We start from the raw sequence: 27,408 nt of genomic DNA on the forward strand, positions 1-27,408 counted from the left end.
CTGTACACAAAACAAGAGGAAGCAGGTGAGATTTCCAGGAACGGTTCATGAAAGCTATCATGTCAGGTGAGACCACGTTATGTCCACAGTCCTCGAGCAGCCAAAATAACACTATTTTCTGTTGCATTGTTAGAAGCTACTGCAATTCACAGGAGAGAGAGCTTCAATTCAGTGTTTGGCTCCATCTCAGTGTTTTGTATGAACTATCACCTTCTACAGTTTTAAAAGCCTTTGGGAGCCCTGCACATAAAAGAAGCTATTGTGCATAGAAATTTGCTATTGTCTGAGTGGGAAAAGATGAAAACATGGATTTGGAGTATGTACAAATAATGTCAAATTTTTTTGGTCAGTTATTATTTAATTTGATGCAAAAGCTATTATTACTTCGAAGCAGCAAACCCCAAGAAGGGGTTATGTTACCAGAGCTTTGAGAACAGATGTTTCGCTATGAGTGGAATCAGGGTTGGTTGTACAACTGCGTGTTAACGTTGCAAAACCTCACCCTCTGAAGAGAGCTTTAAATATGTGAAGGCACATCAGAAAATCTGTCTTTTAGTAAGTGGAAGCAGAGTTTTGAAATATCTGGCCAGAACAGTGGATTATGAATATTTAAAAATTAGAGTTTTGGAGGTTAAAACCAAATGTAATTTGGTTTCCAACAGAAGCTTATGTACATAAAGTGGGACCTGTTTTACCATGAAAAGAAGCATTTATGTTGTATTTGATAATAGAAGCCCAAGAAAATGGTGAGGAGGAGCTGGCCGGGCTGTCCAGGGCCAGGCTGTGGCCCTGGTACTGCAGCCCACCCAGCAGCAGCCCGGGGGGCCCTGTGCTTCTCTGCCTGCTCCTGCTGTTCTCAAAACAAGGAATAAGCACCACCTGCTGGCTACAAACCTGACACATGAACGTGTTGCCAGTGAAGGAAAAGGACGGGTTGTGCAAGCAAAGTAGTCTAGGTGACAAATGAATGGGGATGTGATAAATAAATACAAGCAAAATAGCTGACTTGAGCGGTGAAGCTCATCAATGGAGCCTTAGCAAGTGCCAGGTCAGCCCTGAATAGGGGAGGTCAGTGGGATCAGTAATTACTTTGTAACAGGAAAGAACTTGTGAGATGTGCATGATCATTCCTAGACCACTTGTCATTTTGGGAATTTTGAAACCTTTTTTATTTCTTTTTAACATTGAGAATTTTACACTGAAGCTCGCATGAGGAACATGTTTTGAGATCTATTGAAATCTGTCATGCAACCATTTTCTGTCAATCATGGGAGCCATCAGTAGCCACCAAACATCACTTAAGGGGAATATCAAAGCCAGACCAGCACAATGACCTGCATGTCTGCATGTAAAAATGTCTCATACTGAAGGTTTGAATGGTATTTAGTAAAAGAAAGAAGAGTTCTGCTGTCAGAAAGAAATTCCGCTAACACGAAGATACTCCGGGTTTTCTCCCAGCCAGCGCCAGACTTACCCGCATGTAGAATTCCCTGCCCTCGTTCCCTGATTTGATTTGGAAGATGTAGTAGGCTCCAGGGTAGCGAGTTGTTGCTTGCATCTGAAAGATGTCAGAAGGCACTGACCGCCCAGACACAATATCCATGACTCTGTACAAGATGGTGAATGGCTGATCTCGGCAGCCAGGATTTTCAGCTGGACACATACAGCGGCTGAAAGAGAGATAGGATTGTCATCAGTGGTTACAAATTCCTGTTTTACTTGATTTTTTACATGCTGATACAGCTGCAAAGAACAATCAATCAATCAATCAATAAATCAAGTTGCCAACCAGCTAAAAGAATCAATGAAAATGTAATGAATTTGCTTATTTTTATTTTTATTTTTCTCTGTGCTACTTCAGTCTGCTTATATCCCTGACTTCTTTTCTTGTCTTCCAGGCTTTGCCAAAATATCTTGGCATCCTATGTCTTCTTAGATACTTGAAAATCAGTGCTGTCTTTAAGGCAGCTCTGCAGGTGTAGAATACCCTATACATGTTTGTTCTGATAGTAATTTAAACTGAACTCCCCCCTTCCACCCACCCTGGGGTTCTTGAAGCTAAGATGTCTGCTGTATATTGTTAGCCTGCAATGCATTTCTTATCCGTCAACTTGTCCAGCTTTCCTTTGCACCCCCAGGAACATTTGGCATCCATGGAACTGTGTGGCTCCACAGCCTCTGGCAAGCAGTGCAGAAACATCTCTCTGCCTCTCCTTGCACAGCCTCTTGCTGACTTTGATGCCTGCAGCTCTTGGGAGCAGACCGTCAATCCCTGCTCATGCTCCATGTGTAACGCAGGCTTTTGTATTTGACCCTGTTCATGGCTGAAGTGTCCTAAACTTAGTTGCTTCTCACAAGGAATCTGTTCCATGCTTTTGACCGTCTTTGTGGCTCTTTATGAACCTTTGTCTGGTTACATTACATTGCTCTTGAAAGGAGGGGATGGAACTGTGCGATCCTGAAGATATGGGTACACAATGGCACGTGTTCTAAGGATATTCCATACCTCAATTTCAGATTGCTTTTTCTCTGGTGAGTCTGACAGATTATGCAACTACCTGTAACAGTCCTCAAACCTTGCTTTGGAGGGACTATAATCAGATAAGTGCTCTTTATTTACCTTGTGAAGTTGGCATTGTATTTTAACTTTACATTCATCTACACTGAATTTCATCTGCCATTTTTGTTGCAGTCATTGAGGCTTCTTCTGCAATTCTCTTCTTATCTTTCAACCTCTTATCCGTCTGTGCCAGGGGCTGCTCACTTACTTATGACTGCTCAATTTCCATAGAAGCCTAAAGTAGGGTTATTTTCAGAAGCCTTTGGAAACCCAAGCAGACTATCAGTCCATGCCCCTTAGCCATAAGCTGCTGAATTCTTCAGAGAACTCCAATAAAGCTCTGAGGCAGGATGTCCCTTTATAAAATCCATGTTGGGGAATTTACTGGATGGAAAATAGCTGCTTTTTTTTTTCCTCTATTTTTTTCTATAACCTCCACTACCAACACCAACTTCAGACAATTCCTCTGGCAAATCCTCCATACAAAAGTTCCTGGCATTACAAACACCCAATCCTTTCCACAGAGAACACAGATGCAAAGAATTTGCTTGTCTTTTATACTGACCACTTCTAGACATATGCCACAAATTAAATGCAGTCACATCTAGATATGTGCCAAAGCCACCAAATACAAAGCTCAGAGATCAAGAGTTTTGGTGAAAGCTGATTTGTAAGTACTCCGCAGTTGGGCTCTGAGGAATTTAGATACATAGACTTTAAACATTTAATTTAAGATTCTGCCACCTCTGAAGATAGGTAGAGCCAGAATGGCAGAAAAGAACTTGTCCATTCCTCAGCTGTCCTAGTTCAGAAAGCAATGTAAAGGCATGAATGCATTGTCATGGGAAGCCGTGGATTCTTCACCTCTTGCTTATCTATAAAATACATTAGGCTACCAAGTAATCCCAAGTAATTGAGTTTAGTGCAAACACTATGGATGAAATTCTATGGCCTGCAATACTTAGAGATCTAGCTGGAGCTGAAACATTTTGAGGCCCAGGCAGGTACATACAAAAATGTGAAAGAATCAGGCAACTTTTAGAAATGTGCTGCCTCCCCCCGATTTGTTTGCCCAAATAGTTCCATATTTAAACAGGAACAGTGCTAATAGCCCCATTCAGATATACCCAATTTCCAGACAATGCAAATCAGTCTGTGGACTTTTCAGCACATTTAGCCTTTAAGCAGCAGGAAACTACTTGGACCCTGCGATAACTAGCATCTAATGTTTTTAAAGTACTTCCTGAACATGAGCTAGTTAATATTTACAGGAAATACTCATATTAACAAATGGGCTGCTTTTGAGCATATATGAAGTCAATTAGTAATGTAAGTAAATGTCTCATTACGTTACAAACCTTGCTGTTTTTTTCTACTCACTGATAAGTGTTTTTCCAGTTTAACTTCCCACACATCTGAGTATCATATCATATCCCACCTGGTGACCTGGTAAGGAATTGCAATTTATTATTTGTATAAAGCTTACTAATGGTAAATGCAGCAACAGCAGGTATCTATAGCTCTTTAGGTACACTTAATGGTTGTGTTGCAAAAATATAGCTTATTTGGTTCACTAGATATGCTTCACACAGACAAAATTTGCTTCTATGGCTGTGGGTATGTTACTCACTTCTCGTTAATCTGGATATAAGGATCCTCGCATCTTACTGGGTCTAAACATTTATATTCTCCTGGGATATTGAAACACGTTTGCTGTGGAGTGCAGGTGAAGTTTCTAGTTTCACATTCATTGATATCTAAAACATAAAAAAAAACAAGAGAAAGACAAGCAGGGATGTATATGCAAGGCACAGCTCTTCTACTGCTATGTCCATCATAAGGAATTGCCCCAAAATTTGCAATGCTCTTGCACCATGAGAAGTGGCTTTTTGATAACCGGCCCCTCTTTTAAGACCAGTTTTTACTCCATTCATTTCTCGTTACTGGAGTGATTCCATATGCTAAGTGCTGCAAAAATAAAAAAGAAATTGGCTGCTCAAGCTTTCTGACCTTACAGAATGTGAAAACCAAAGAGAGACGTGCAGCAGAGAGGAAGGCATCTGAGGGCTTTACTGTGTAGCTGTTTCTTAGGCAGTAAAACCTTCCTTACACCAATTGACCTCAGTGGGACTGCTCGTGTGATGATGTTCTCACCAGAATCACATAATTGGCCCCTATGAGTATGTCACTTATGCAACGCCAAGACCAAGCATCTCAGTCCTTGAAAACCTCTTTCCAGACTCAGGACTTACTTGCTAGTCCCTCTGGGTGCTGGAATGTTCTTACCTTGGCAGCTTCTGCTATCATCAAGCAGGTTATAGCCCGAAGGACAGATACAGTAGTAAGAACCAGGCCCATTCACACATTCGTGCTGGCAGAGGAACTCTGAGAAGCTGCATTCGTCCATGTCTGCAACGGTAAAATACAGTTTAGAGTTTTTGGCTTCACAGTCAAAAGAGCAGTCCCACAAGCAGGGGCCATCCAGACTATGTGCCTATCACCCCAGCTGGAGTTTGGCACCTTCCAACTCCTCAGTGCTCTAAGGCAGCCTGGCAAAATACTGTTAAACAGGTTCTTGGCTAAACTTTTTTTTTTTTTTTTTTTTTTTTTTTTTTTTTTTTTTCTTTCCCTAGGGAAACCAAGGCTGCTGCTCAACACAATGCATGGCTCTTATATATTTATTTTTCTTTTTGAATACCTGTCACCAGTTGGCTGTGTTTTCAGTTCTGTTTTACGTCAGAGATAGCGGTACTCCAATAACAAATCTGCAACTGTAATTTGTAAGTAGAGACTTGGTGGTGCTTTTCTTTACTTTTTTTTTTTTTTTTCCTTTTTTTTTTCTTCTTCTTTTTCTGGAGAGCAAACTTCCCTTTCCCAGGGCCACATGGGTCCCAGCAGAAATCCTGCAGCCAGCCCTGGCTGTTTCATGCTTCTTAGCCTCTAGCCAGTTACTTGCAAGGCGTTCCAAGCAAGACTTCAGAGCTCATCCCTGCTTGAGTCAGACCGACTAGAAGGCCCAGAGTTCTCCCAGATACCCAGGAAGCTAAACAGGCTGTCCAACCTCTGATTAAAAGCAGAAAATGATCTCTTTTCCCCTTTTCTCATGAATTGATCAGTCATCATATTCTGCAGAACTGCGCTCAAGTAGAAAGATGAACTTCTGAGCTGCACATGGAGGCATGGCTGACCGAGGAGAAAACACATGCAAAGGCGCTAGACTGAGGGAGGCTGCTGTTAATCATTTCCTTATTTCTCTGTTCAGGGGAAGAAAGAAACAAAAGCCATAGTCCCAGCCAGGAACTCCCAAGTTCATATTCCCAGCTCTGACATGTTGACTCTCCCAGGCAAATCACTTTTACTCCTCAGACTGAATTTCCCTTTCTTTAAATTGGGCTTAGGCCATCTATACACTTCTGTTGTTTTGTACAGATGCACTTGAGAAAGTATTTGAAGTCCAAATGTGCTTAAGTGGCTTTATGTCTGCAACCACATAATCAAAAGAGAGATTAAGGGAACTTCACAGCTACACAGTCCTGTTAGTGTGTGGCTTGCTCCAGCGAGTTCACTGAGAAAAGCACTCCATAAGGGCACTGGGATATCGCCCACCCTCTCTAGGTCTTGCAGCCCAGCCCTCCAGCACCATCAGATTCATGTAACCTGTGAGCAGCTGCTGTCAAGTGCTGAAGGTACATAAAGCCCCAAGGGCCCCACATTGCTGCTGCTGAACCACATGGGGCAGACACAGCCAAACCCTTCTGCAGTGCTTCTGTCTACTGCATCTGCAGGGGTCATTCCCTTTGCAAGCCTCAGTGATGTCCAGTGATTGCTTGTGAAATGCAAGAATCTCATTCAGAGGAATTTCACCCACTTCCAACAAGTGTTTGCTTGTGCAGAAGGGTCAAGAGATGTTTTTCTGCCCTAAATCTGAGTGGTGGAAAATCCCTTTTGGAGGCTTAACTCTCAGCCACAAATGAGGTTTAAGCATAACCTCTCTTGGCACCTTTTTATACTGGCAATGTTTGTGTGGTATTGCACTCAACTTAGTTGATTCAGGCCCTCAGCTAGCTCAGGAGCATGTAAAAAGGCAGAGAAGTCTAATTTAGAAGCAGAAATTCTACTGGAAAGCAGAAATCTTAAGTTAGGTGTTGCAGCTCTATATGTTAAGACCCTTTAGAGATTTAGGTCTTTGTACTCTCCCTCATAATAAGGAGATTTGCATGAGAGAACAACTTCAGATACACTAATCTATATACAGACTGCATATCACATGTCTTCTCTTTCAGAAACAGCATGTTACATCTGTTTACTGTAAATTAAAAAACAAGTATTTTCCAGGGTGTTTTTCCTTCCAAGAAATATTGGCTAGATTCTCTAATTTTATCAGGCTGTGGGAACATTAAGCACAGAAATAAGTTTTGCCTTCAATTAAAATAAAGCAATAAAATAAAAACAAAAACAAGAGAGGGAGAAGTAGAGTGACATAAGCACAGTTTCATCTGCTGTGAACTGAACATATCAGCTCTGCTAAGAAACCACATATTACTTCTGAAGTGCAGCCAGAACCATCTGAAGGAAAAGAGGGAATGTTTCAGGCAGAAGGGTGCAGTTGTAAGAGCAAGAGGAATACATGCCTTCTACTGGCAAACGGAAAAGTGCTTTTTGCATGACTATTTCTTTAATCACAGAAGAATGTTCTAGGACTGTCCCTAGTTTACTTGCTTTAATAAGGCTCCCATTTATCACTAGAAAGCATTTTGTATGTTTTGCTGTTATCTTAAAGCTTTTTAATATTTAGCTTTTTTCTTTAAAACTATTTGCAGCCATCCTCCATTGTGCTTTTCTGGGCATTTGCTGTGTAGTTTAACTGGAAGAATCAGATTAGCGGCTATCCTGCTGCTAACCATAGACCAAAGCAGAAGACTTGTAAAAAAGCATGTACAAAACAATACTTCAGGAAAGGAAAGCCAAATAGAATTAAAGAAACAAGACCCAACAAATAACTGAAGACAGTTACCGCTGCAGTTAACTCCATCAGCTTCCAGTTCATAGCCAGGTTCACAACGGCAGAGAAAAGAGCCATAGGTATTGACGCAGGACTGAGTGCAAGGGTTTTCGCCTGTGCATTCGTTCACATCTGTGGGAAACCAATGCTCATTGCATCAGTGACTTCTCCCCAAACTCTATTTTCAATTCATTACTGTAAAGCATTTGAAAGAGATTATCTGTACAGTAAAAATGGTTTGTTCTGAAAAACATAACCAAGTCAGAAATGTTTTTTTGGATTCAAGATGATGTTTGGAAATAGCATGTTGGAAACACAACATGCATGGAAGTGAAGGTTTGGGGAATACCTTAATTCAAAAAAATAACGTGGAAGATGCGGTGAAAATTTGATTACAAGGACTTCTCTCTTTATCCCGTAATTTTAAAATTGTTGAACTGATTATACAGTTGAACTGATTATACAGATTATAACAGACCTGAGGAAAAATGCAGCAGGATACACCTGAGGAATTAAATACAATGAGGATTGGTCCTTATGGAAATCTAGGGCAATGACAAAGCCTTTTTTTTCTTTTTTTCTTTTTTCTTTTTTTTTTTTTTTTTCTTTTTTTTCTTTTTTTTCTTTTTTCCTTTTAGGATATTAGCAGCTTCTGGAGAGTCCTCACATCATTAGCACAGACCATTTCCTGGAGAATGTGGGAAGATGCTCTGCATTGCTGCTTAGCTAAGGAGAGGCTTCATGGAGAGGTTGCACATCACAGCAAAAGGTGGTCAGGTGCTCAGGACCCTCATGTGGAGCTTGGGAGCCTCAGATCTAATTTTTTCATCTGACAGAGATTTCCTGTCTCAGGTGGGTCACACAGCCTCAGATTTTAAAAATACTTCAGTGCCTAAATCTCAGTAATTTCAGTGAGTGTCTTTAGCGGGGTTTGGCCTTGTGCATATCTGTGGATACACTGCTCATGTCGCTACCTATATGTTACCTCAGCCCCTCCTAGGTACTGTGGTGACAAACATATGCTCACATGGGAGCTACAGAAATACCTCAAAAAGACAAAACTATCAACATTTCAAAAGCAATGTTGGGAAGCTTACTTTTATGCTAAAAAGTAAGCAAGTTTTAAGAGTGTTGCTGTGTTGGGACCAAAGATTTCAGTTATGGTACAGCATACACAGTACCTTGGCATGATCTTCCGTCATCATTGAGGGTAAAGCCTGGGTTGCACGTGCAGGAGTAGGAACCGGGCACATTGGCACAGAGCTGCTGGCAATAGCCATAGCGACATTCATCTATGTCTACAAATGAAAAAAATAAGAGCAATCTGCATTTTCACATGCAGACACAAAGCATCAAGTACACTGAATCAATAGCACCAGAAACAGAGAAGTGACCCAGCACAGTGGTTACAGACTAACAGCCAAACTTGTAGGTGTTCAGATCCAATTAGTCAATCATGTCTCTGCAGAAAAGAACCAGTAATGCATTTTTTCCACATCGACATCTGTCAGTCGGTCATATAAACTGATTATCATTGATTGATCTTTAGCTCAACGATACATGATCAGAAGGCCCAATCAGTCCCTGTAAACGTTACCTCAAGGCCTATCTGATAGTCAGCACAGCCAACCTCGTAGCAAAGTTTCGTCAGAATCAAGAGGGAAATACCTTTTATCTCCACATATACCAAAGCTACTCACTAAAAAAGCATGAAGTATTTATTACCAAACACAGTTTGTTTGTTTGTTTGTTTGCTTGTTTGTTTGTTTTTCCCCAGACAGGGCGTTCTCTAAAGACCCTTTGTCCAACAGTCACATTCACATTTTATACGAATCTTTACATGACATACTAAAATGTAAAAAATAAATTTGCTGCCAAAATGAAATAGCAGTTTGGGCTGAAATGCAGCATTAGAAATACATGCAGTTGACTGTTATAAGCACAATCAAATGCTGTAAGTTATGTCTGATGGAAGTGCTAAAAGAATTTTGTTCCTGGCCTAGGAATTGGAGAAGTTGTCTTGTCCAAGGCTTTACATTTCCTTTGGTATAAACTGGCTTTTGATTTATGGAGATTTTTTTTATGGCTACTCTGAAAACTTTGCAGCCTTCCAATAATGTTCTAAACATTGAGTTCCTGCTTAGGTTTTTCTTATGGGCAATTCAAATAAGATCACAGATCACGTCTTTCTCCTTATTCAATAACCATCCCTGCTGATCTCTAGAGTCATTGTAAGGACAGCAGATGACAAACCAGGTACTGGAAGACAGTTTTTATTTAAATGCTTTCTGTAAATATGGCCATGATGGGATGTTTTATTGAAGCAGTACATTATTTTTTTGCCAATTTGAAAACAGAACGGTATATGGAAAAACAATAATTATGTAAAAGTCTGGGGATGAGTTGGAAAAATAACAATCCTGTCTGCTGAAAGACTCATACAAGGGACAATTTTGAATGTCCATTCCTAAGACTCTCAGGAGGGTATGAAATAAGGGCATTCTATCAATGAAATGCTAAGCTAGGAAGATGACATCATTCAAATATGCAAGTCCTGCTTCAAGAGAAGGATGCCTGCACTTGTTTTCATTGATGCTGCAACTTCTGTTAAGTTAACTAGAAATTGCTTGCACTCCAGACTGAAAGCCAGCTCCTACAGCTTTGAGCAATTTCAGAAAGCTGTAATATCTGAATTAGATCTTCTGCAGTTTTCATGCTCCTTTCACCAGATCTGCTGAATCTAATTCTACTTTCCATTAAACCACTTTTGCATGAGTTTAGTTTGAAGCAGTTCTACAGGTGTGAAATAAAGTTTCTGCAGTAGGAAACCAAGTGTGTAAATCTGCAGCCAGTTTGCTATTAAGGTTTTGTGATTAAAGCGTGAAGGCACAGCTTTTGGTGAAGTGACCCTTATGAGAGATTCCAATGCACAAGAAAATCAGAATGACAGTATTCTTCCTATGGTTCACAAGTACACATATATATCAGCATGAATTTCAGCAGTTCATTATTTTTTAGTTAACCGCTTCCTGTTTTGGTGTTAAATATTAAGAATGTTTTGGGAAAATGAATTCCTGAATGACTGGAACATTTACATGATGTGGTAATACCATAAAAACAACAATGTTGTGAATCTGTTTTATAAGTAGCTACATCCTGTAATTCAAGTTTATGTTGTTGGCCTTGATAGGTCATTTTTGCCATAGCAAGTTTCACAAAGGCTTTCTGAAAACGTCAAAAGTTTTGGAAATACTCTCCATGTGTAAAATAACAAGAACAATGGCACCAGGTTTCACTGTTACTAGCTTTTACATCTCAATTCACTCTTAATTGCAAGATAACCAAAAGCCAGGGTCAGCTGTGGTATGTACACCAGCACTGGGCTTGGTCCAAATCCTGCAAAAAGTGACAGTGGTTTTAAGTAAATTAATATCTCATTTTGCTGGTGTATTACTTTAAATACGTGCTTTGGATTTTGCAGGACTGTTATCTCAAGAACACTACATTTTGAGAATAAGGACTTTTTCAAGGCTTCTTCTTGTGGGTGGTTCCTGTGGACACTGCTTCACTTGCTCCTGTGTAAGCATTACTGGGATAATTACATTAAAGTTTAGCTTTTTGTAACTATGGTATACTAAGAGTACAAACACACACACAGAGAAAATGGCTCTAAAAACTCAGTCCAGACCTCTGATTACATTAAATGGCCTTTTATTGCCTTATGCCAGCACAAATCCCTTCTCCAAGGCCAGTGGAAAGTATGGAAAACTGAGACTCTTTTGACACACTAAAATATAGAGATTTTAAATAAAATTTGCTTCTAGCTCTTTGCATTGCCTTGTAATAATCCACCCCGTGCTTACATAATGTGGACAACACTAGGGTGTTATTGCTTATTCTAAATGGCATAAGCAGATATTCAAATCAGTTCAGCAAAGCAGCCACTTCAGTTCTCTGGTATATCCATCAAGCAGCAAAGTGCTTTAGATCTGTGTCCAAGCCCTGAATGCTGCACACAGTCATTAAATTTGGGCTGTAACTGGGAGAAGTAAATGGGTAACACAACAGTCAATGTAGAACAGAATCCCCCCTCCCTCATCCTCTCCCTACCACATATGCCTGTGCAACCCCAGCCTGGGATTAGCTCAGTGCATCTGCATCCCTGAGCTGTTCTCCACCTCCAGTTCCTCTCTTCCATGTGATCACTAGGAGTTGTGAGGGAGTACAGAGGTTTCCAGGAGAAGAGGAATTACCAGATATTAAGGAGCTGGAGACTTCATATCCCAGGGGAACTACAAGATGATGACTCCCCAGAGCAGGTACAGCTACACAGACCCTCATTTGGATGTGGATCAGCTCTGTCCCCACCAGCTACCCCATGCCTACCAGGTGAGTTACACAGCAGCTGCTTGCAGTAGTTAGAAAAGCAGCCACAAGGTAGCCCTGCACTGGAATTGGTATTTGGGAGGACAAATTTGGAAAACAGCTGGAGAAGCTCCAGGGCTAAATGGGCAGGGAAACCCCATTCTCCTTCCAGCTGAGGTGTTGTGACAAGACAGTCCCGCTCCGCAGAGCTGGCAGGCAAACAGCCCATGCCTGGGGGGAAAAAAGAGCAAATATAAAAGGAGCTGTTGTGTCCTGTCTCACTCAGAGAGCTGTACCTAACATCAACATCCACTTCATAATCCCATGGGCACATCAAGTGAGGGGAATGGGCTGGGGGACAGAGGAACTGGAAGATTTTCCCATGCTGTTTGTTGAGGGATGTTTTTTTAGAGAGGATGAGCTAAAAGGATGAACGGGACATTGCTGAAAGGAAAATAAAAAGTCAAAATAAAACTGCTTGGAAGCTGCAGAAATAGCACCAATTTCAGTTATATTTTTTATTGCCTCAGGCAAAAGGGTTGGTTGAATCTAGGGATTTATGGGCCTGTTTCTTGGTATGAAATAGTTATCTCTGCTGGTCTGGACTATAACTGTGTGGAAAGGACATGTCTGTTTGGGAATAAATCTTTTTGTATGTGTCCTAACAATTGATCTTATATGAAAGGGAATCCTTCAGACTGGGAATATGAAAATCCCCTGTGTAACATGGATGCTGTCATATGGCATTCACATCTACATTTTTGTTCCATGAGGGAGTCTCTCTGCCAGTGTGCTGTTGGCACTTGTGAAGATGGAAGACATTAGTTTCCGCATAGCCAAAGCTTTAACTCTGTAGTTGACAAAGATGCTCAGTGAAGTTATTTCAGCTATTCACAGGCACACAAACACAGATGCAGATATGCAAATCGTATATGGCATGAGGTTTTTACCTAAACACTGGCCTTCTAGCAGCCAGTAGCCTTCAGTGCAGGAACAAGTATATCCTCCTTCAGTGTTTATGCAGATCTGGGTGGGGTTACACTGGTGAGAATCTGAAGCACACTCATCAATATCTGCAACAGAGAAATAAAGCAATAACGTGTTAGAAATGAGAACAAGAAGCTGTTTGAACTGTAGAGGGACTCTTAGTGCAACGCGTACACAGGGTCTATGTGAGGAGCCAAAGTGTGGCAGAGCAGGGAGAATGACTACAACCTGAAGTAAAATTCATTAAAACAAATGTCTGAGGGCTGTGAGAACTGTGTGCTCATCAAATCTCTCCCTTCCGCAGATGACCCAGTGTGTCACAAAGCACCTCGGGAAAGGGATGCTTTTCATTACTTCCACATTTTCCTTGTCACTGACCTGGGATTTCCATGCTACAGGACAGTGTTCAGCCCTAGGGAATGGCTGCTGACAGGGCAATGCAATCCGGCTGCAGAGTAAGAGATGAGCAGAAGGCTCAAGAGATGCACAAATACTGTCATGAGATTCAGACATATACAAAATATTACTTCCTACCCCCACCAACACAGAATATTTCACTGCAATTTTTCTGACATAAGGTTAAGAAAATATCAACCTTCACCTGCCAAAAAAAAAAAAGAAAAAAAGTATACTTAGTAGACTTCCCTGGAATCAATTTCCTGAAAATAAAACTCTTTTTATTTTTTTAAGCGACCTTATTGTTTTTAATGTCTTTGTTTTTTTTCTTATTACAACCCCTTAGGGTGCTTTTGTTGTGGGCTTTCCTTTTTTCTTTTTTTTTTTTTTTTTTTTTTGCAAAGGAGGTGAATAACATTCCTACATTTATATAAGCCAGGACACTGGAACCTAACTGATTAAAAATGCCTTCCAGAGTCATAAGTTCAATTTGAATCCCTCCTTGCTCAGTCTCTTCCCTGATGTTTCTGGCATTGGGCTTGCCTCTAGATGTCAGAAATGGAAATATCAGAAGATAAATTGTGTCATTTTTTTCAGCCAACTCAGATTTCTATGTTTTATTTATTGATACCTAAACTATTTTTTATTCCAGCATACTGTACATTGGCCTTTGCTGAAGTACTATGTCATCTGAGCAATGCTACTCCCTTGATCCCTCCCTGACTCTTATTAACCCAGACTTTGTAGGGTCATGATTAAAAGTATCTCCCAAATGCACTGGGCTGGAGCAGGTGGCAGAGGGTAGGAATTATGTCTCAGTGAGCTGGAAAATGCTAGCAGTCATGAATTAACGGATCCAGTCTAGCACAACAGCATATCTAACATGTTCTGATACATAAATAAATACATACATATTATAGATATGGGGAGAGTCTAGAGTTCTTATCTTGCCAACATCTGTATCAGTAATTTATGGCAAGTCAAACCTGGTAAGAAAACAAGAGTGGCACAATTACAGGTAATTAACTCTGTCGGAAATATGTTCCCACATATTCATTGGCTGGAGAAAAGGCTGGCAAAATGGTGGGGGAAGTAGGAAAGTGTAAGATAAGAAGTCTAGACTATAAAGACACATTTATACGTTGTTCAGGTCATCTATTGCTTCTGAGACTGGGCTAAAAATTCCAGCCCCTCCCTCCTACCCTCCCCCCCCCCCCACTTCATACAGCATATCACACATAATTGGTACTATTTGAACACATATTATCTAACCACAAATTTCATAAGAATGACGTTAATGTTTTCTAAATGAAAAAAGATCCTATTTGTCATGTTTGCTTATTGTTTGAAGAGCAAAACCTTGGGATCTAGCCAACTCTTCTGTTTCTTGCTTACCCTGAACTTAAAAAATAAAAAGAAAGAGGTTTTCATTTTTCATGCCCACTGCTTCCTGTATTATTAATAGGTGAGGCCCAATGGAGACAAAAAGGCGGTGACGGTCTTACCACCAGGTATAGCAACAATGCTGTTTGAACACCATAAATCCTCCACTTGGCCGTGGTGCAGAGAAAACAATGGGTGGCCCCTCTTTTCTTTATTATTTACCAAGCCAATTTCTCCCTTCATGGAAATACTCTAAAGCCATCTAGACGTGTTCCTGGGCAAATGGCTATAGGTGGCTATGCTTGAGTAAGGATGTCAGGCCAGGTGACCTCCTGAGGTCTCTTCCACCCTCAACCACCCCTTGACTCTGATTTGATTGCTTACTCCCAGTCTTCACCTTTCACAGTGGTAGTGGAGACTTTCATTTGAACACAACTGTTTACAATGAAGGCTACTCATGGATTTTCTGCTCCCCAAGAAAACCTAATCAGCCTGACGTCCTCTATGCAGAACACCTTGACTCCCCTCATTATACACTGAATAATACCTCACTGACTTCATTAATGAAGTTTTATGCAACAGGTATAAACAGCATTGCTGGTAGCATCAGATATGTTTTTACCTGGGCCTGAGTGCATATGTCTAATTCTATATTACATCTCCATCTTTCTCTAAGATTGCTCTTTACCATGATGCACAATTAAATTCTAACAGGCTCAGCCAATACAATCAGGTCAATAATTTTTGGCAAGCAGCCCTCTCATTTCAAACACAGAGTATAATCCCAGCTTGTCTGCCAGGAGTTATTTACATTACATGGGCTCATTAAGTGAAAGCCAATGTCTGCACATGGAGAAAAATGTTGGTGCAACAATTTGCTGACCATTAGGTATCCTCTTGAAGAATATCAGTGCTGGGAGACAGAGGGTGCCCATTTACACAGTGTTAATAAAGCTGTGGTTAATAAAGTCAAAATTAGATATTTGATGGGAGAAAAAATAAATTGTATTGACTGGGTAGAAAACCAGCCACAAAACTTTGAGACACTGCCTACATTTGATTCACTAGACTTAAGTGCCAGCGTAGAAACTATATCAAAACATTCCCAGGGCATTTTTTGTAGAGTGGAAACTTGCAAATGGAAACAACCTGACAGCTAGTTAATAATGTACAAATCATTCCTTACTTTGATTGCACAGCTTATTATTTCTGTCCCATTCAAACACAGATCCTAGATGTGTTCATGCTCTGGAAATACCACTTCAAAGCCCATTCTGACCATCTCTGCCCCCGTCATGGGTGATATACAACAGTAGAGTAAAACTGTGATTATAAACGCACATGACACTAAGTTGTCAGTAGGCTCAAAGCAGATTAGACAAATTCATAGAATAAAAAATTATAAGGACTACATAATACAGTTGGTTACTGTATTCAGTTGTATATGGGCGCCTGGTGTTAAGATGTCCCTGAGATACAGTTATTTGGAACCTGGAATAATGCCTCTCACCCAGCATAATTTGTGTTGCAGACTTCACCATTGACAGAAATCCCACAATGACTTATCTGAGTCCCAGAGTTAGGTATAATCCTCTGGAGAGAAGAAGAGTTACTAAAGTGAAGTAAGCACGCAAGAAACCCTAGAAACCTCACTGTCCCCCATTCAAGATGTTAAGAGATGGTGATATTTGATGATTTCAGCATCAGTACTGTGAAAGCATCAGATGGTGCCAGCCATCACAGATATAGAAGGATGGTTTTCATAATATTGAACCTACTTTTAGTGCCTTTCATCTCCAAGATCCTTAGAAAACATTACCTGCATCCTAAGAGACAGTTCATAGTTAGTCCATTTTTATTGGAAGCCTTCCAATCCTAGAACAAATTAAACTGTACTACAAAACCCTGCAATGTCCCACTTAATGATACTTATCAGTGCCCCTGGATTCTAACTGGGAAATTCAAGGCTAAGGAATTAAGGGCCTAGCCTGTGACCACTCAACAAGACAGAAACCAGAACAGGCCACTGTCGTGGTTCCGCTCGAGTGGGCAGCCAAGCTCCACCACAGCCGCTCTATCACTCCCCCTCCTCAAAGAGGAATGGGGAGAAAATATGTGAAAAGGGGCTCAAGGGTTGAGATAAGGACGAGAAAATCACGCAATAATTATTGTAACAGGCAAAACAGACTCGGCATAAGGAGATAGTAAGATTTATTGCCTATTACTAACAAGCGAGAGAAGTGAGAAAACAAAGGAAAAAGCAAACCAAAAGCACCTTCCCCCCCATCCACCCTCTTCCACCTCCTCCCCCCGAGTGGCACAGGGGAACGGGGAAATGGGGGTTATGGTCAGTCTACAGCACTTCTTCTCTGCCGCTCCTTCTCAGTCACTCTCGTCCCCTGTGCTGTGGGGTCCCACCCACGGGATGCAGTCCTTGATGAACTGATCTGGTGTGGGCTTCCCACAGGCAGCAGCTCTTCCAGAACTGCTCCAGATATGGGTCCGTACCGTGGGGTCCATCCCTCAGGAGAAAACTGCTCCAACCTGGCTCCCCTACGGGCAGCAGCTCCTGCCAGGTCACCTGCTCCTGCGTGGGCTCCTCTCCACGGGCTACAGGTCCGGCCCGGAATCTGCTCCGGCAGGGGTCTTCCACAGGCGGCAGCCTCCGTCGGTGCAGGGCCACCTGCTCCACCGTGGTCTCCTCCACGGGCTGCAGCATGGAACCCTGCTCCACCGTGGTACTCCATGGGCTGCAGGGGGACATCCTGCTTCACCATGGTCCTCACCACAGGCCGCAGGGGACTTCTGCTCCGGCGCCTGGAGCACCTCTCCCCCTCCCTCTACACTGACCTTGGCACCTGCAAGGCTGTTCTCTCACTCCCGGCTGCTGTCTGGTGCAGCGTTTTTTTTCCCTGTCTTAAATATGCTCTCACAGAGGCGCAAAACAACATCGCTTATTGGCTCAGATCTGGAAAACAATGGGGCCCTTCCCAAACATGGGGCAGCTTCTAGATCTTTCTCACAGAAACCACCCCTATGGCTCCCTGCTACCAAAACCTTGCCACGTAAACCCACTACAGCCACAGGCGTTTCTGACTTCCAGTACTTTGCGTAGCCCAGCACCACCTGCCCCTATTGTAAGAATTTCTCAGAAATTTCATGCAGCCTCTACATTGGCTGGTGAGAGCCAAAGTAGATTAATTATCATTCTGAAAGCATTACATGTATGTTCTACCAGGAGACTGCAGGGGCAACTAAAGGCCCTTTCAGCTAAACTGCTTTCTCCCATGCTTCTCCCAGCCCTACTGCCCTGCCCTAACGATGCGTTGGTTAAAAATTCAGTAGCTTCCAGTAGCTACTGAAACAGAGACAACTACTGCCACTGTCAGTGGCAAATTGAGCAAGTTATCTAGCTACTACACCTTTTCTTACCCTTACAGACAAGACTGAGACTGTTCATGGAAGTTACTTATGAAAACAGGAGGATGCTAAAGATAGTCACAATACCTAATCGGTTTGAATAAATCCAAATTTGCCCAAGTGAATAGTGACCCTGGGTGTCTTAAAGGTTCCTGACTTTGAGAGAGCAGCTGTTCAGCACTTGAAACCGCATTAGGGAACCAAGGCAGGGCAGGGTGGATCCCTGTGCAGAATGTCCCTTGCCTAGGAATGCTTGGCCAACTCTGGTTGATTATGCTGCGTGCTATCAAATTAGCAGTCATCTATAATCTCATATTCTCTCATATGACCTTCTAGTTGTTGTGTTGATATTACTGATCCCACAGCTAGTTACAAGGGCACAAGTCCAGACTGAAAATAAAATTTGACCTGAAGTGGGAACAATACACTTTGTTACCTCCCAATTGACTACTGAGAACAGACACAAAGTCCCTCCACACCACTGCTCTCTGCCCCTACAAGATACCACCTAGAATGAACACCAAGCACCATGGCTCAGAGCCACAAGATCTAAAGACCTTTGGTTTACTGACTGAATGGGAGAGCAAGTAGGAGGGATCTCCACATTCATTTGTCAGAAAGCCCTTGACGCGAGATCCTGAGCCCAAACACTCCCTAATTAACCACATCCCTCTCCCTTAGCTCAGGGTGTCTGTCTGAACAATTTATGCCTGCGGTGGTTTGGTCTAGCAACCCTGGGGTGTGATGTTCTGTTTATTTGACATTTTGACAGAGGTGAGGTGGCTGGGGCATTGGGGTTTCCTTTGGGGATTAGAAGGGTGGAGAGAGTGGTTTCTTACATTTCTGGCTGACTGGCTGTCTTTTGTGGGATGTGATGTGCTGATGCTTTGTTTTTATTGGTACAGATTGTATTTTAAATGGATGGCAAGACGCCTAGTGACTGGATAGATATCATTTGCAATGTCAAAATAAATAAATGAACTAATTGTGTTTAGCATGCAAATTTCTAGCTTTGCAGTTCATCATCTGTAAAAGCTAGCAGTAATCTTCACAGATTCTTTAGAATTTAGTGGCGTCATAGAACAATGAATGACATATTTAAGTCACTGTCTGTAAATAAATAAACAATTTGAATACTATTCATACATAAAATCAAGGCATCACATAGAAAGAAAGCCTAGATATCAAACTGCAGGACACTACCACATCTCACCAGGGAGGCTAACATGCAGTGCTCTTTTATACCGCTCCATGGCCACAAAGGATGCAGGACAGAGTCTACTCTCATCCATATCAATACTAATACAAGAAATCACAGTGTAAGAAATAAAACAAAACACTAACCCATTGAATTACAACCAGGAATATTCAATGCTGTTCATATGAAAGAGGCTAAAACCAGACCAGAAAATTCAAGAGAGAATCATATATGTGGAATCATAACGTGAGTGGCTACAAAATAATGAAGATCTGTTTTTGGTCCGCTGCTTTCCACATTTGGGATAAAATGCATAGGATTGTAAATTGGTGGAGTCAAGAACTAAAAAGGGAACAGAACTCATACAAAAGATGATTTGCTGGTACGTGTGTGCATTTGAAAGTTTATTTCAAGGCAGACAAATGCAAGGTCATATATCAACAGTAAAAATTGTTGGTCGTGAAATTAACCCCAGGGTCATGAATGATAATCATTTGAAAATGAACTTTTCCTGACACAGCATTGCTAAAAGGGCAAACATAAACATGAGAACACTGAGTAGACACAGGAAATTGTTCTTACCACTGTATATTGCATTATTAAAATAATTACAGAAATACATTTCTGGTGTCAGCACTTCAAATAGCAATATTGCAAAAAGATCAGGAAATCTCAGAAGAGTACTTCCAAGTCACGAAAGCTTGTCTCATAGCAAGATAGCGCTCCATTTATTAATCTATTTAAGAAAAGTTTCATGGTATTTTGACAGTGATCTCTAAACATCTGCATGGAAACAAAATTTGTAGCTCGAGACAATTGCTAAATCTAGCAAAAGACAATGTAGTGAAAAGTTTGGACGTTTAGTAGAAAATTTCAAAATAAAAAGAAGGCACAAACTTTAGCATTACTACTGATTTGGAAAACATAGCATAGCACATGGTAAATGTTCCATTACTGCAGGGCTTTATACCTGAATGACATTTCTTCTCCAAAATGTGCTGTAGCATGAGTCATGCACTTGAAACACCAATTGCTGGGGAAGGTTGCATGGCCACAATTACTCTAAATGACTATAGGAATTTGTGAAGTTCTTCCAAGTTTTTTCTCCTTTGCAGATTTAAAGTACCCATGTACAACTTTTCATTAAAAAAAAAAAATAATTTGATTAATACATTGAATTTTGCATGAGAGATATTATACATTTGATGTTTGTAGCAACTGCAGAAAAAAATATTGATATCATTCTTATGCTGGAAGTTGTCAGACCACAGATGTTGGGCATGTTGACCACCTTTCTTTCAGGACACACAGAATGATTATGTTGTCATGAAGCATGAAACACAACAAAGAGAAAGAATGCAAGCTATTACCATGAGTAGCTGAATCAAAGAGGACTAAACTGCAGTTTTGAGGAACTGGACATGCAAGAACTAGGAGATTTTTTGGCAAGCTGAGTGGGTTCAAGAAGTGGAAAGACAGCAGGAAAGAGAAGGTTCTTAGGACATGCGGCTCTCTGGAAGATGAGGTTCAAAAACTGTAAGCAAAGGCACCATTTGCCTTTCTTGTACTCAGAAAAACAAGACTTTGTGCATAAAAAGGACTTTATGCATTATAAAGTACAGCAGAAAACAAAATCCTAATGATGTATTTCTAACTGAAAGAATGCCCTAAAAATTAGCTAGTCAGTTCAGTTGCAATATCAGAGTTCAGGAAAAGACTTTCTTGACAAAAAGCTACTTCTAGAAGAAAAAAAAAAAAAAAAGTTAAATATGTTGATGAATTTCGTTTTGACCTTTGCATGTGTTTGCCTACTACCTGACAGAGAACATGTGGAAAGCTTGCAGTTTACTGCAGAAGCTCCATCCCAAGACACTTTGCACCTGCCACTACAGCGACAAGGGAGACCATTGCCTGTGTTGAAATTGGTGGTATTGGTGACTACACCTTACCTCTTCATGAGTGAGGTCCATGCTGAGGGTACTGAGACTGTTCCACTCCCTTAGTGACAGTTCCTTTCCCTGCTGCCTGGCAAGGTGCTAACGCCCCGAGCAGGGAGCCCTCAGAGGTGGACGTGGACTTCCCATCTCTGAGCTAGAACCACATTCTTGGAGACTTTGGTGATTAGAACAGAAACTTTGCTTGGACACTGTATTCAAGAGGCAAGCCAATGTGGACAGAAGATTTCCAAGACGATATGCTTTTGGCAATGTGTTCTGCTTCACAGATGGACTGTTACATTTTGTTCTATTTGGAACATATTAAGCATGCATGACTTCCTTTCTTAAGTAATGAATTCTGATAATCATGCCACGGATTTCTGTGGGTCACAGTAGTAGCTGTGGCTGTGTTTCATTCTTGTGACCAACCATTGACAAAAGCAGACATGTTTTTGCCATCGCTGTTATTTGAGAGCCACTAGCACCACAGGTTTCACTGCAGTAAGGCTGAAGATTAATCAAACAATTGTGAGAGCACTGGTCTTGGAGAGTAAAAGGAGTTTGTGATGGAGCTTTTCTTCCTCCTTCCAATAGGAAGGGCTGTTCTGGGGGCCATGCTTCTTTATTTTATTCAGTCTGTTTCACTCCTGCTGTTGTACCAGCACAAACCCAGAGCTCACACCACCCTAGAGATACACATTTCTTGCAGAGAGGCTCAAGGCCGTGAGCTCATTCCAGAATCTGTCTGCTCAAACACTGGAGCTCACTCAGTCATTTATAACCCTCAGGGCTCCATTTTAAAATAATACAAAGATTGGATGTCTATTTTTTGTAGGAATAATTACAGGCCAGGACTAAACATCTGAGCTCGGTAACATAGGTATCAGTTCCAAAAGTCCTTGGAACAGAGCACTTTCCCCAAACTTCTCCCCCACTCCTTATTTGGACACCAAGAAATAATTTCCTCAGTAGTAGATTTTTACTCTGTGAAATCACATGTTTTTTCAAGTTTCTTTTCTTCTTCTTTTTTTTTTTTTTTTTTTTTTTCTTGAGATAATTATATTTGATAAGAAAAGGGGAGAAATAACAATGCCACATTCCTAAAGTGCATACTGAAGCCAAACTCTAACTGCTGCTGTGTGGGGTCAGTATTTTTTTCCAAGGATGACTGACCCTATGGAGCTTGGACACGATCCCAAATCAACTCCCCAAACACCTGTTTAATTGCATAGTTCAGTGTCTGAGGACTGGCCATTGATGGCTGAACTAATTTCCTACGTGCATCCCACATGCATTATGTTATTGGTTGATCAGTAAACAAGGATTAAATTATTATTATTACTCTTTTCAAATAGATGGTCAGCCTGGAAGGGGATATTAATGTGAGCCATGAATCTGTACTGCTGCTCATTCTGCCTGGTCTGAAAATTGCTCAACATGTATCACAGGTTCTAGATCTCCTGCCAGCTATCAGAGTGTTTCCTTTGCTAACACACTTTCAGCATTACTCAAAGATGATAAACAGCAGCTTAACTGTGAAAGGACTTTGCTCTCTGAGCACAGTTCTAGTTCTGCTTTTGTGACTGAGATTTATGGGGCAGTGATGCATGTAAGTGTACAGCACGGGGACAGAAGGGTGGCAGCCTCTTCCTCTTGTTGTGCTCACAACAGCACTGTGCATGGTTCATCGGCTCAGCATCAGCTTGCATGATCACAGCTCCTCACCTCCAGCAATTCCCAGGGCTCCCTGTTGGTATAAGATCACGGCTGGTTGCACGGACTCTTCCCAGTATTCCCTGAGTGCCTCCACACAAATACACGGTCTACATGTTAATTTTGGCATCAGAAATGAGACAAACAAGTACTTGCAATTAAGAGCTTTGCTTAAACGTGGGAAGGCCATGCATTTATTCTCTGTACTTATGATTTTTTTTGATTGAATCATAGAATCATTTAGGTTGGAAAAGACCTCTAAGATCACCAAGTCCAACCATATTGACCATTAGTTGCACAGAACATGTTACGTGGGAATCTCAGTTATTTCACCTCTAGACTGAAGCTATTCCAAGTAGCTGTGGTGCAGCAGAACAAGAATGACCTGAGTATCCTGAGGAGCAGGGTAAAGAATTGCCAGCATTCCAATGCTTACACCGAACCTGCTGATTTAGGAGGTACCAAGCAGCTGCTGCTCACATCACTGATTTCATCTTCATTGGGAGCAAATACTTTTTAGCTGAATAAATGGAACATTACTGGTGTATTAATCCATTCCTCAAAGTGACCTGTTTCATACGATCATATGCTACACTGAGATCTGCTGGTATCGTGGTAAGAGGAGCCAATGAGCACACACTGAGAACACTCCCAGCTGCTGGGAGGTTACGTAAGTGACACTTTCTATTGCAATGGAAAAGAAAAAGGTGTGCAGTCAGAGCCAGCGAATGCACAGGCAACTGAGACTTTAACACATACTTCTAGCAAAAAGTCCTTCTTGTGCTGCATTGCTTGAAATAGTCTCATACAAAAACCTCTAGAGAAGGCTAACAAAATTTCATAGCAGTCAAACCATTAACACTGAAAAGGGGAATTTTTCTATGGCTGAATTTTGTATTTTCTCTGCAGTTCCATGAGATAATGTTTAAGGATCCTGTGAGAAGGATTATACTAAAACTATAGGAGTTTCAAACAGTATTTCTAAAGCCTTTAAACATCTCTGTGAAATCCTATTGGCTTCTCCTCCAATGAATTATTTCAAAGACTTTTCTGTAAGGGAACAAAACATGAGAGAACTAGAGGAAGAGAACTGCTATTCCTGCTTTCGCTCCCCAGGGAGCTTTGAGAAATCACTAGCACAAACAGTCCAGCCAGCTGGTTTAGCCAATTGGTGGTCAGTTTACATTTCCTCTAATAAGTGAACTTCTTGACCGTACATTTTAACTGAGTCATTAAGAGCTCCTTTTCCAAGTGTTTTGGCAGACTGAATAGGTCTGAGACTGCGAGTAGACCACAATAACCAATAAAGAGGAGAACAGCCTTATTTTTAATACAGCAGAAGAAATCAATCCAAATGGATTCAGAAATTAAAGCCACAATGAAAATAAAGGGATGCAAATATCCACCTGCAAGGTATAATGAAAACTTTTATTGGAAGAGTTGTTTCTTCCATTAAAATGCAGACTTTTCTGACATATCACATGTCAAAAGCTTTATCCACTGCTCAAATGTGGTGCAGACAGCCGTGGAAGTGAAGGATTGTAGACCTGAGAATGCAAGGGATCTCCTTTATGGGGAACAGGAATAGTGGTACGAGATTCATCACTAGCTGATCTGTCACAAAACTTCAGCAATCATCACCAGCATCTCCTCCAGGAATGGACTGGATTCAAAGCTCTTTGGCCCGGGGATACAAGGAGGCTCCTGCTGGAGGTGGCATGGTCTCATGCCACTTGAACTACGTTAGTCAAAAGCACACACGATGCAGACTGCAGTGTTTTGTCTTTCCCCAGGAATCAAAGACCTTGTCCCCCATGCCCTGAACCCAGCTGATAAAACCAGGGGAAATAACCCAGCCACACACCTGGTGCTTGCAGCACATGCCTCCAGAGCAGTTTTGCCTTTGCTTTAGAGGCTCTGTAGAGCTGCCCAGCTACACCTGCCTCAAATCACATCACTAGTCTGCCCAAACTCAGCCCTGAGTTCTGCAGGCAGGGTTAGAAACTGTGCACTCCATGGGAGGGAGAGCTTCCCATCCCAGCCCATAGCAGCGGCCCTTGCCAGCTGCTCTGAGAGCTGGGGCGATAGACTGCAAAGGGAGTGTTATGCTTGGCACTGAGGGAGCGGAGGAGCTTATCAGAGGAGAAGACTGTTTTTCACATTTCATCTGAGTCTCGAATCTGTCCATATGTCAGCACGCTTTATAACAATCTCAAAAGCACCGCAAAGCCAAGGTAATTCTTGTATAAATGTTAGGGTCTTTGGGGCTCTTTCATACACAAAGACTGGGTAGTGGACAAAAGCCAGCAGAGCAGAAAAATCCTTGAAAATTATCCTGTGCAAATACTGGCTTCCAGGCTCAGACAGCTGTGTCCTCATTACTGTTAATAGCAAAGAGATATGCATGTTGGGCAATATTCCCCTTTGAGTGTATACATAGCAAACCATCTATTTATTTATTTCTGCGGCAGTGATCATTGGAAAATGCCTATAATCCCTGCTCAAATAACAGGTTTTAACTCAGATTTGGCATCGACTGTTTTATAATGATTGAGCCACATTTGCTTGGAATTCTTCCTTGCAATGTTCCAAAAATTGCTGCAGGCCAACTGGGTTGCAAACCTTCCTGGATAAGGGAAAACTGTGTGGATAGGGGAGGTTTGGTTTGTTCGAATCAGTGTGTGATGTGGATGTCTACTGGCAAGTCTCCTGCTCTCTTTACACTCAGTTCGTGGCTCACTGGAAAAAGAGGTGTTTCATCTCAAAGGGCTTTTTCCCTTCCTCTTTCTCGCTCTGTTTTAAAACCTTTAAAGCCAGTTACCTTTAAAACATAAATAAACACAGAAGCTTTCAACATTTGTGAAATCCTGAGGTAAGAGCTCAAAGCAGATCTGCCCAGCTTTTAGAGGTAGAGAAAGTTGTGTTTTGTTTAATCCCAAAAACTTCAAGTTGTAAGCAGGAACACAACAAGTTCTGGGAGACTATGAAACTCCCAGGCAGGCCAAGATGTAGGGCTGAAACTGCAGCAAATGAAACATCTAGTAAAAATTACTTCACACTTGCATGAACCTTGTCCCTGACCTGGGAATCATTGAATAAATCAAGATAAGGGCAGATCTTGCCCAGAGAAGCTGTGAATGCCCTATCCCTGGAGGTGTTCAAGGCAAGGCTGGATGGAGTTTTGGGCAACCCGGTCTGGTGGGAGGTATCCCTGTCCATGGCAATGAGTTGGAACTGCATCATCTTTAAGGTCCCTTTTAACTCAAACCATTCTGTATGACTTTTCCTCTACTGATTCTGCCACAAACCAGTTGTGTTGATCTGGATGACATTGACTCGATTTGCACTCAGTGAAACCAAGGATTCACTCCACTGAGAAGCTGATATTCCTTTCTGATCATTGTTTGTATTTCACTATGCCAGCTTCCACCCAAAGATCTCTCAGGACTTTAAAATCAATGCTAAAGCTCAAAGCCTGTGCTAAATTGATGTTACAACCCAAAGTCTATTGGAGTCTAAGGCAGAGATAAATTAAAGGCTAAATCCAATATCAGACACAGTGGCCTGCACTTCAGGCACTTCATTCACACAGCTGTTGCACAAGGTATGGCAGGGGCAGCCTAAGGAAGTCACCTGGTCCCAGGCTCCTCTTAAAGCAGGAGCAACTCAGTCGGGTTGCTCGGGGCCTTCTCCATCTGAGTTTTCAATTTCTTCAAGGGTACAACCTTTAGCCACAAGCTTTATGAGCCTCTGTTCTAGTGTTTGACCACGTTCACAGTGAAAATATTTCCCTTTATATCTAAAAAGGATTTCTTGTGTTGCAGCTTGTCCCCATTCCTGTCCACGTGCACCTCTGACATGGATCGGGCTTCATCTTCTCCCAGACTCACACAAGATGTCTGAAGGCAGCAAGCAGTAAGAGGCTCTTGCCAGCTAAGAGAAAACACTAAGCCTACAGACACAACTCCTTGGTACCCTGAGCTATCTCATGGCTTCAGACAAGCATCTTCATTTAACCGGGACAGCACTACATTCTTTTACCACAATAAAATCTTTATCTGTAAAAATCCAAATTCTACTGCAGACTGAGATCAAAGTTCATTTTCTGCAAGCCTTTGTTTCCAGTAAATTCAAGAGAACAACTTCTGATTTAATCTGTCCTAGCATAAACATATATCTTAATGTAAACATTAACTTTGATGTTAGAAAGCTTGTACACAGCTCAGTTGTAAACCTTGTTATCAGCATGCTTCACATTGGCAATATTTTGTGCATCTCTGTTTAAATTACCAGAAACTATTAAGGTGGAAGGATCATTTCATTGGGTGCCATACAGCTACAGCTCGAATAGGTACTGCCCTACTCACCCACACAGATCTGAATGATTTTTTCACCCGAGAACCTCGAGGTATGTCTCTTTGCACCAGAATACAGAAATTTCCAGTGA

At 41.5% G+C, this 27,408-nt stretch overlaps 1 protein-coding gene and 1 long non-coding RNA gene across 4 annotated transcripts in view; one reads left to right on the forward strand and one right to left on the reverse strand.

The window, feature by feature from the left end:
• Positions 1–27,408, reverse strand: part of FBLN5 (fibulin 5) — a 47,660-nt gene that overhangs the window by 876 nt on the left and 19,376 nt on the right. For all 3 annotated transcript variants that reach the window (XM_084519738.1, XM_084519739.1, XM_084519740.1), the window contains 6 exons: positions 12,878–13,000; positions 8,744–8,860; positions 7,575–7,694; positions 4,847–4,969; positions 4,191–4,317; positions 1,475–1,670 (listed from right to left, as the gene is read on the reverse strand). In XM_084519738.1, coding sequence (XP_084375864.1) covers positions 1,475–1,670; positions 4,191–4,317; positions 4,847–4,969; positions 7,575–7,694; positions 8,744–8,860; positions 12,878–13,000 — 806 coding nt within the window. The remainder of the gene's footprint in view (positions 1–1,474; positions 1,671–4,190; positions 4,318–4,846; positions 4,970–7,574; positions 7,695–8,743; positions 8,861–12,877; positions 13,001–27,408) is intronic.
• LOC311437030 lies at positions 4–27,034 on the forward strand. The gene is made up of 6 exons (XR_014693199.1): positions 4–66; positions 5,194–5,340; positions 8,201–8,414; positions 11,044–11,141; positions 11,772–11,951; positions 26,786–27,034. It is a non-coding gene; the product is annotated as an uncharacterized lncRNA (long non-coding RNA).

The sequence above is a fragment of the Aythya ferina genome, assembly GCF_964211825.1.
Source record: "Aythya ferina genome assembly, chromosome: 5".
NCBI classification, from domain to species: Eukaryota; Metazoa; Chordata; class Aves; order Anseriformes; family Anatidae; genus Aythya; species Aythya ferina.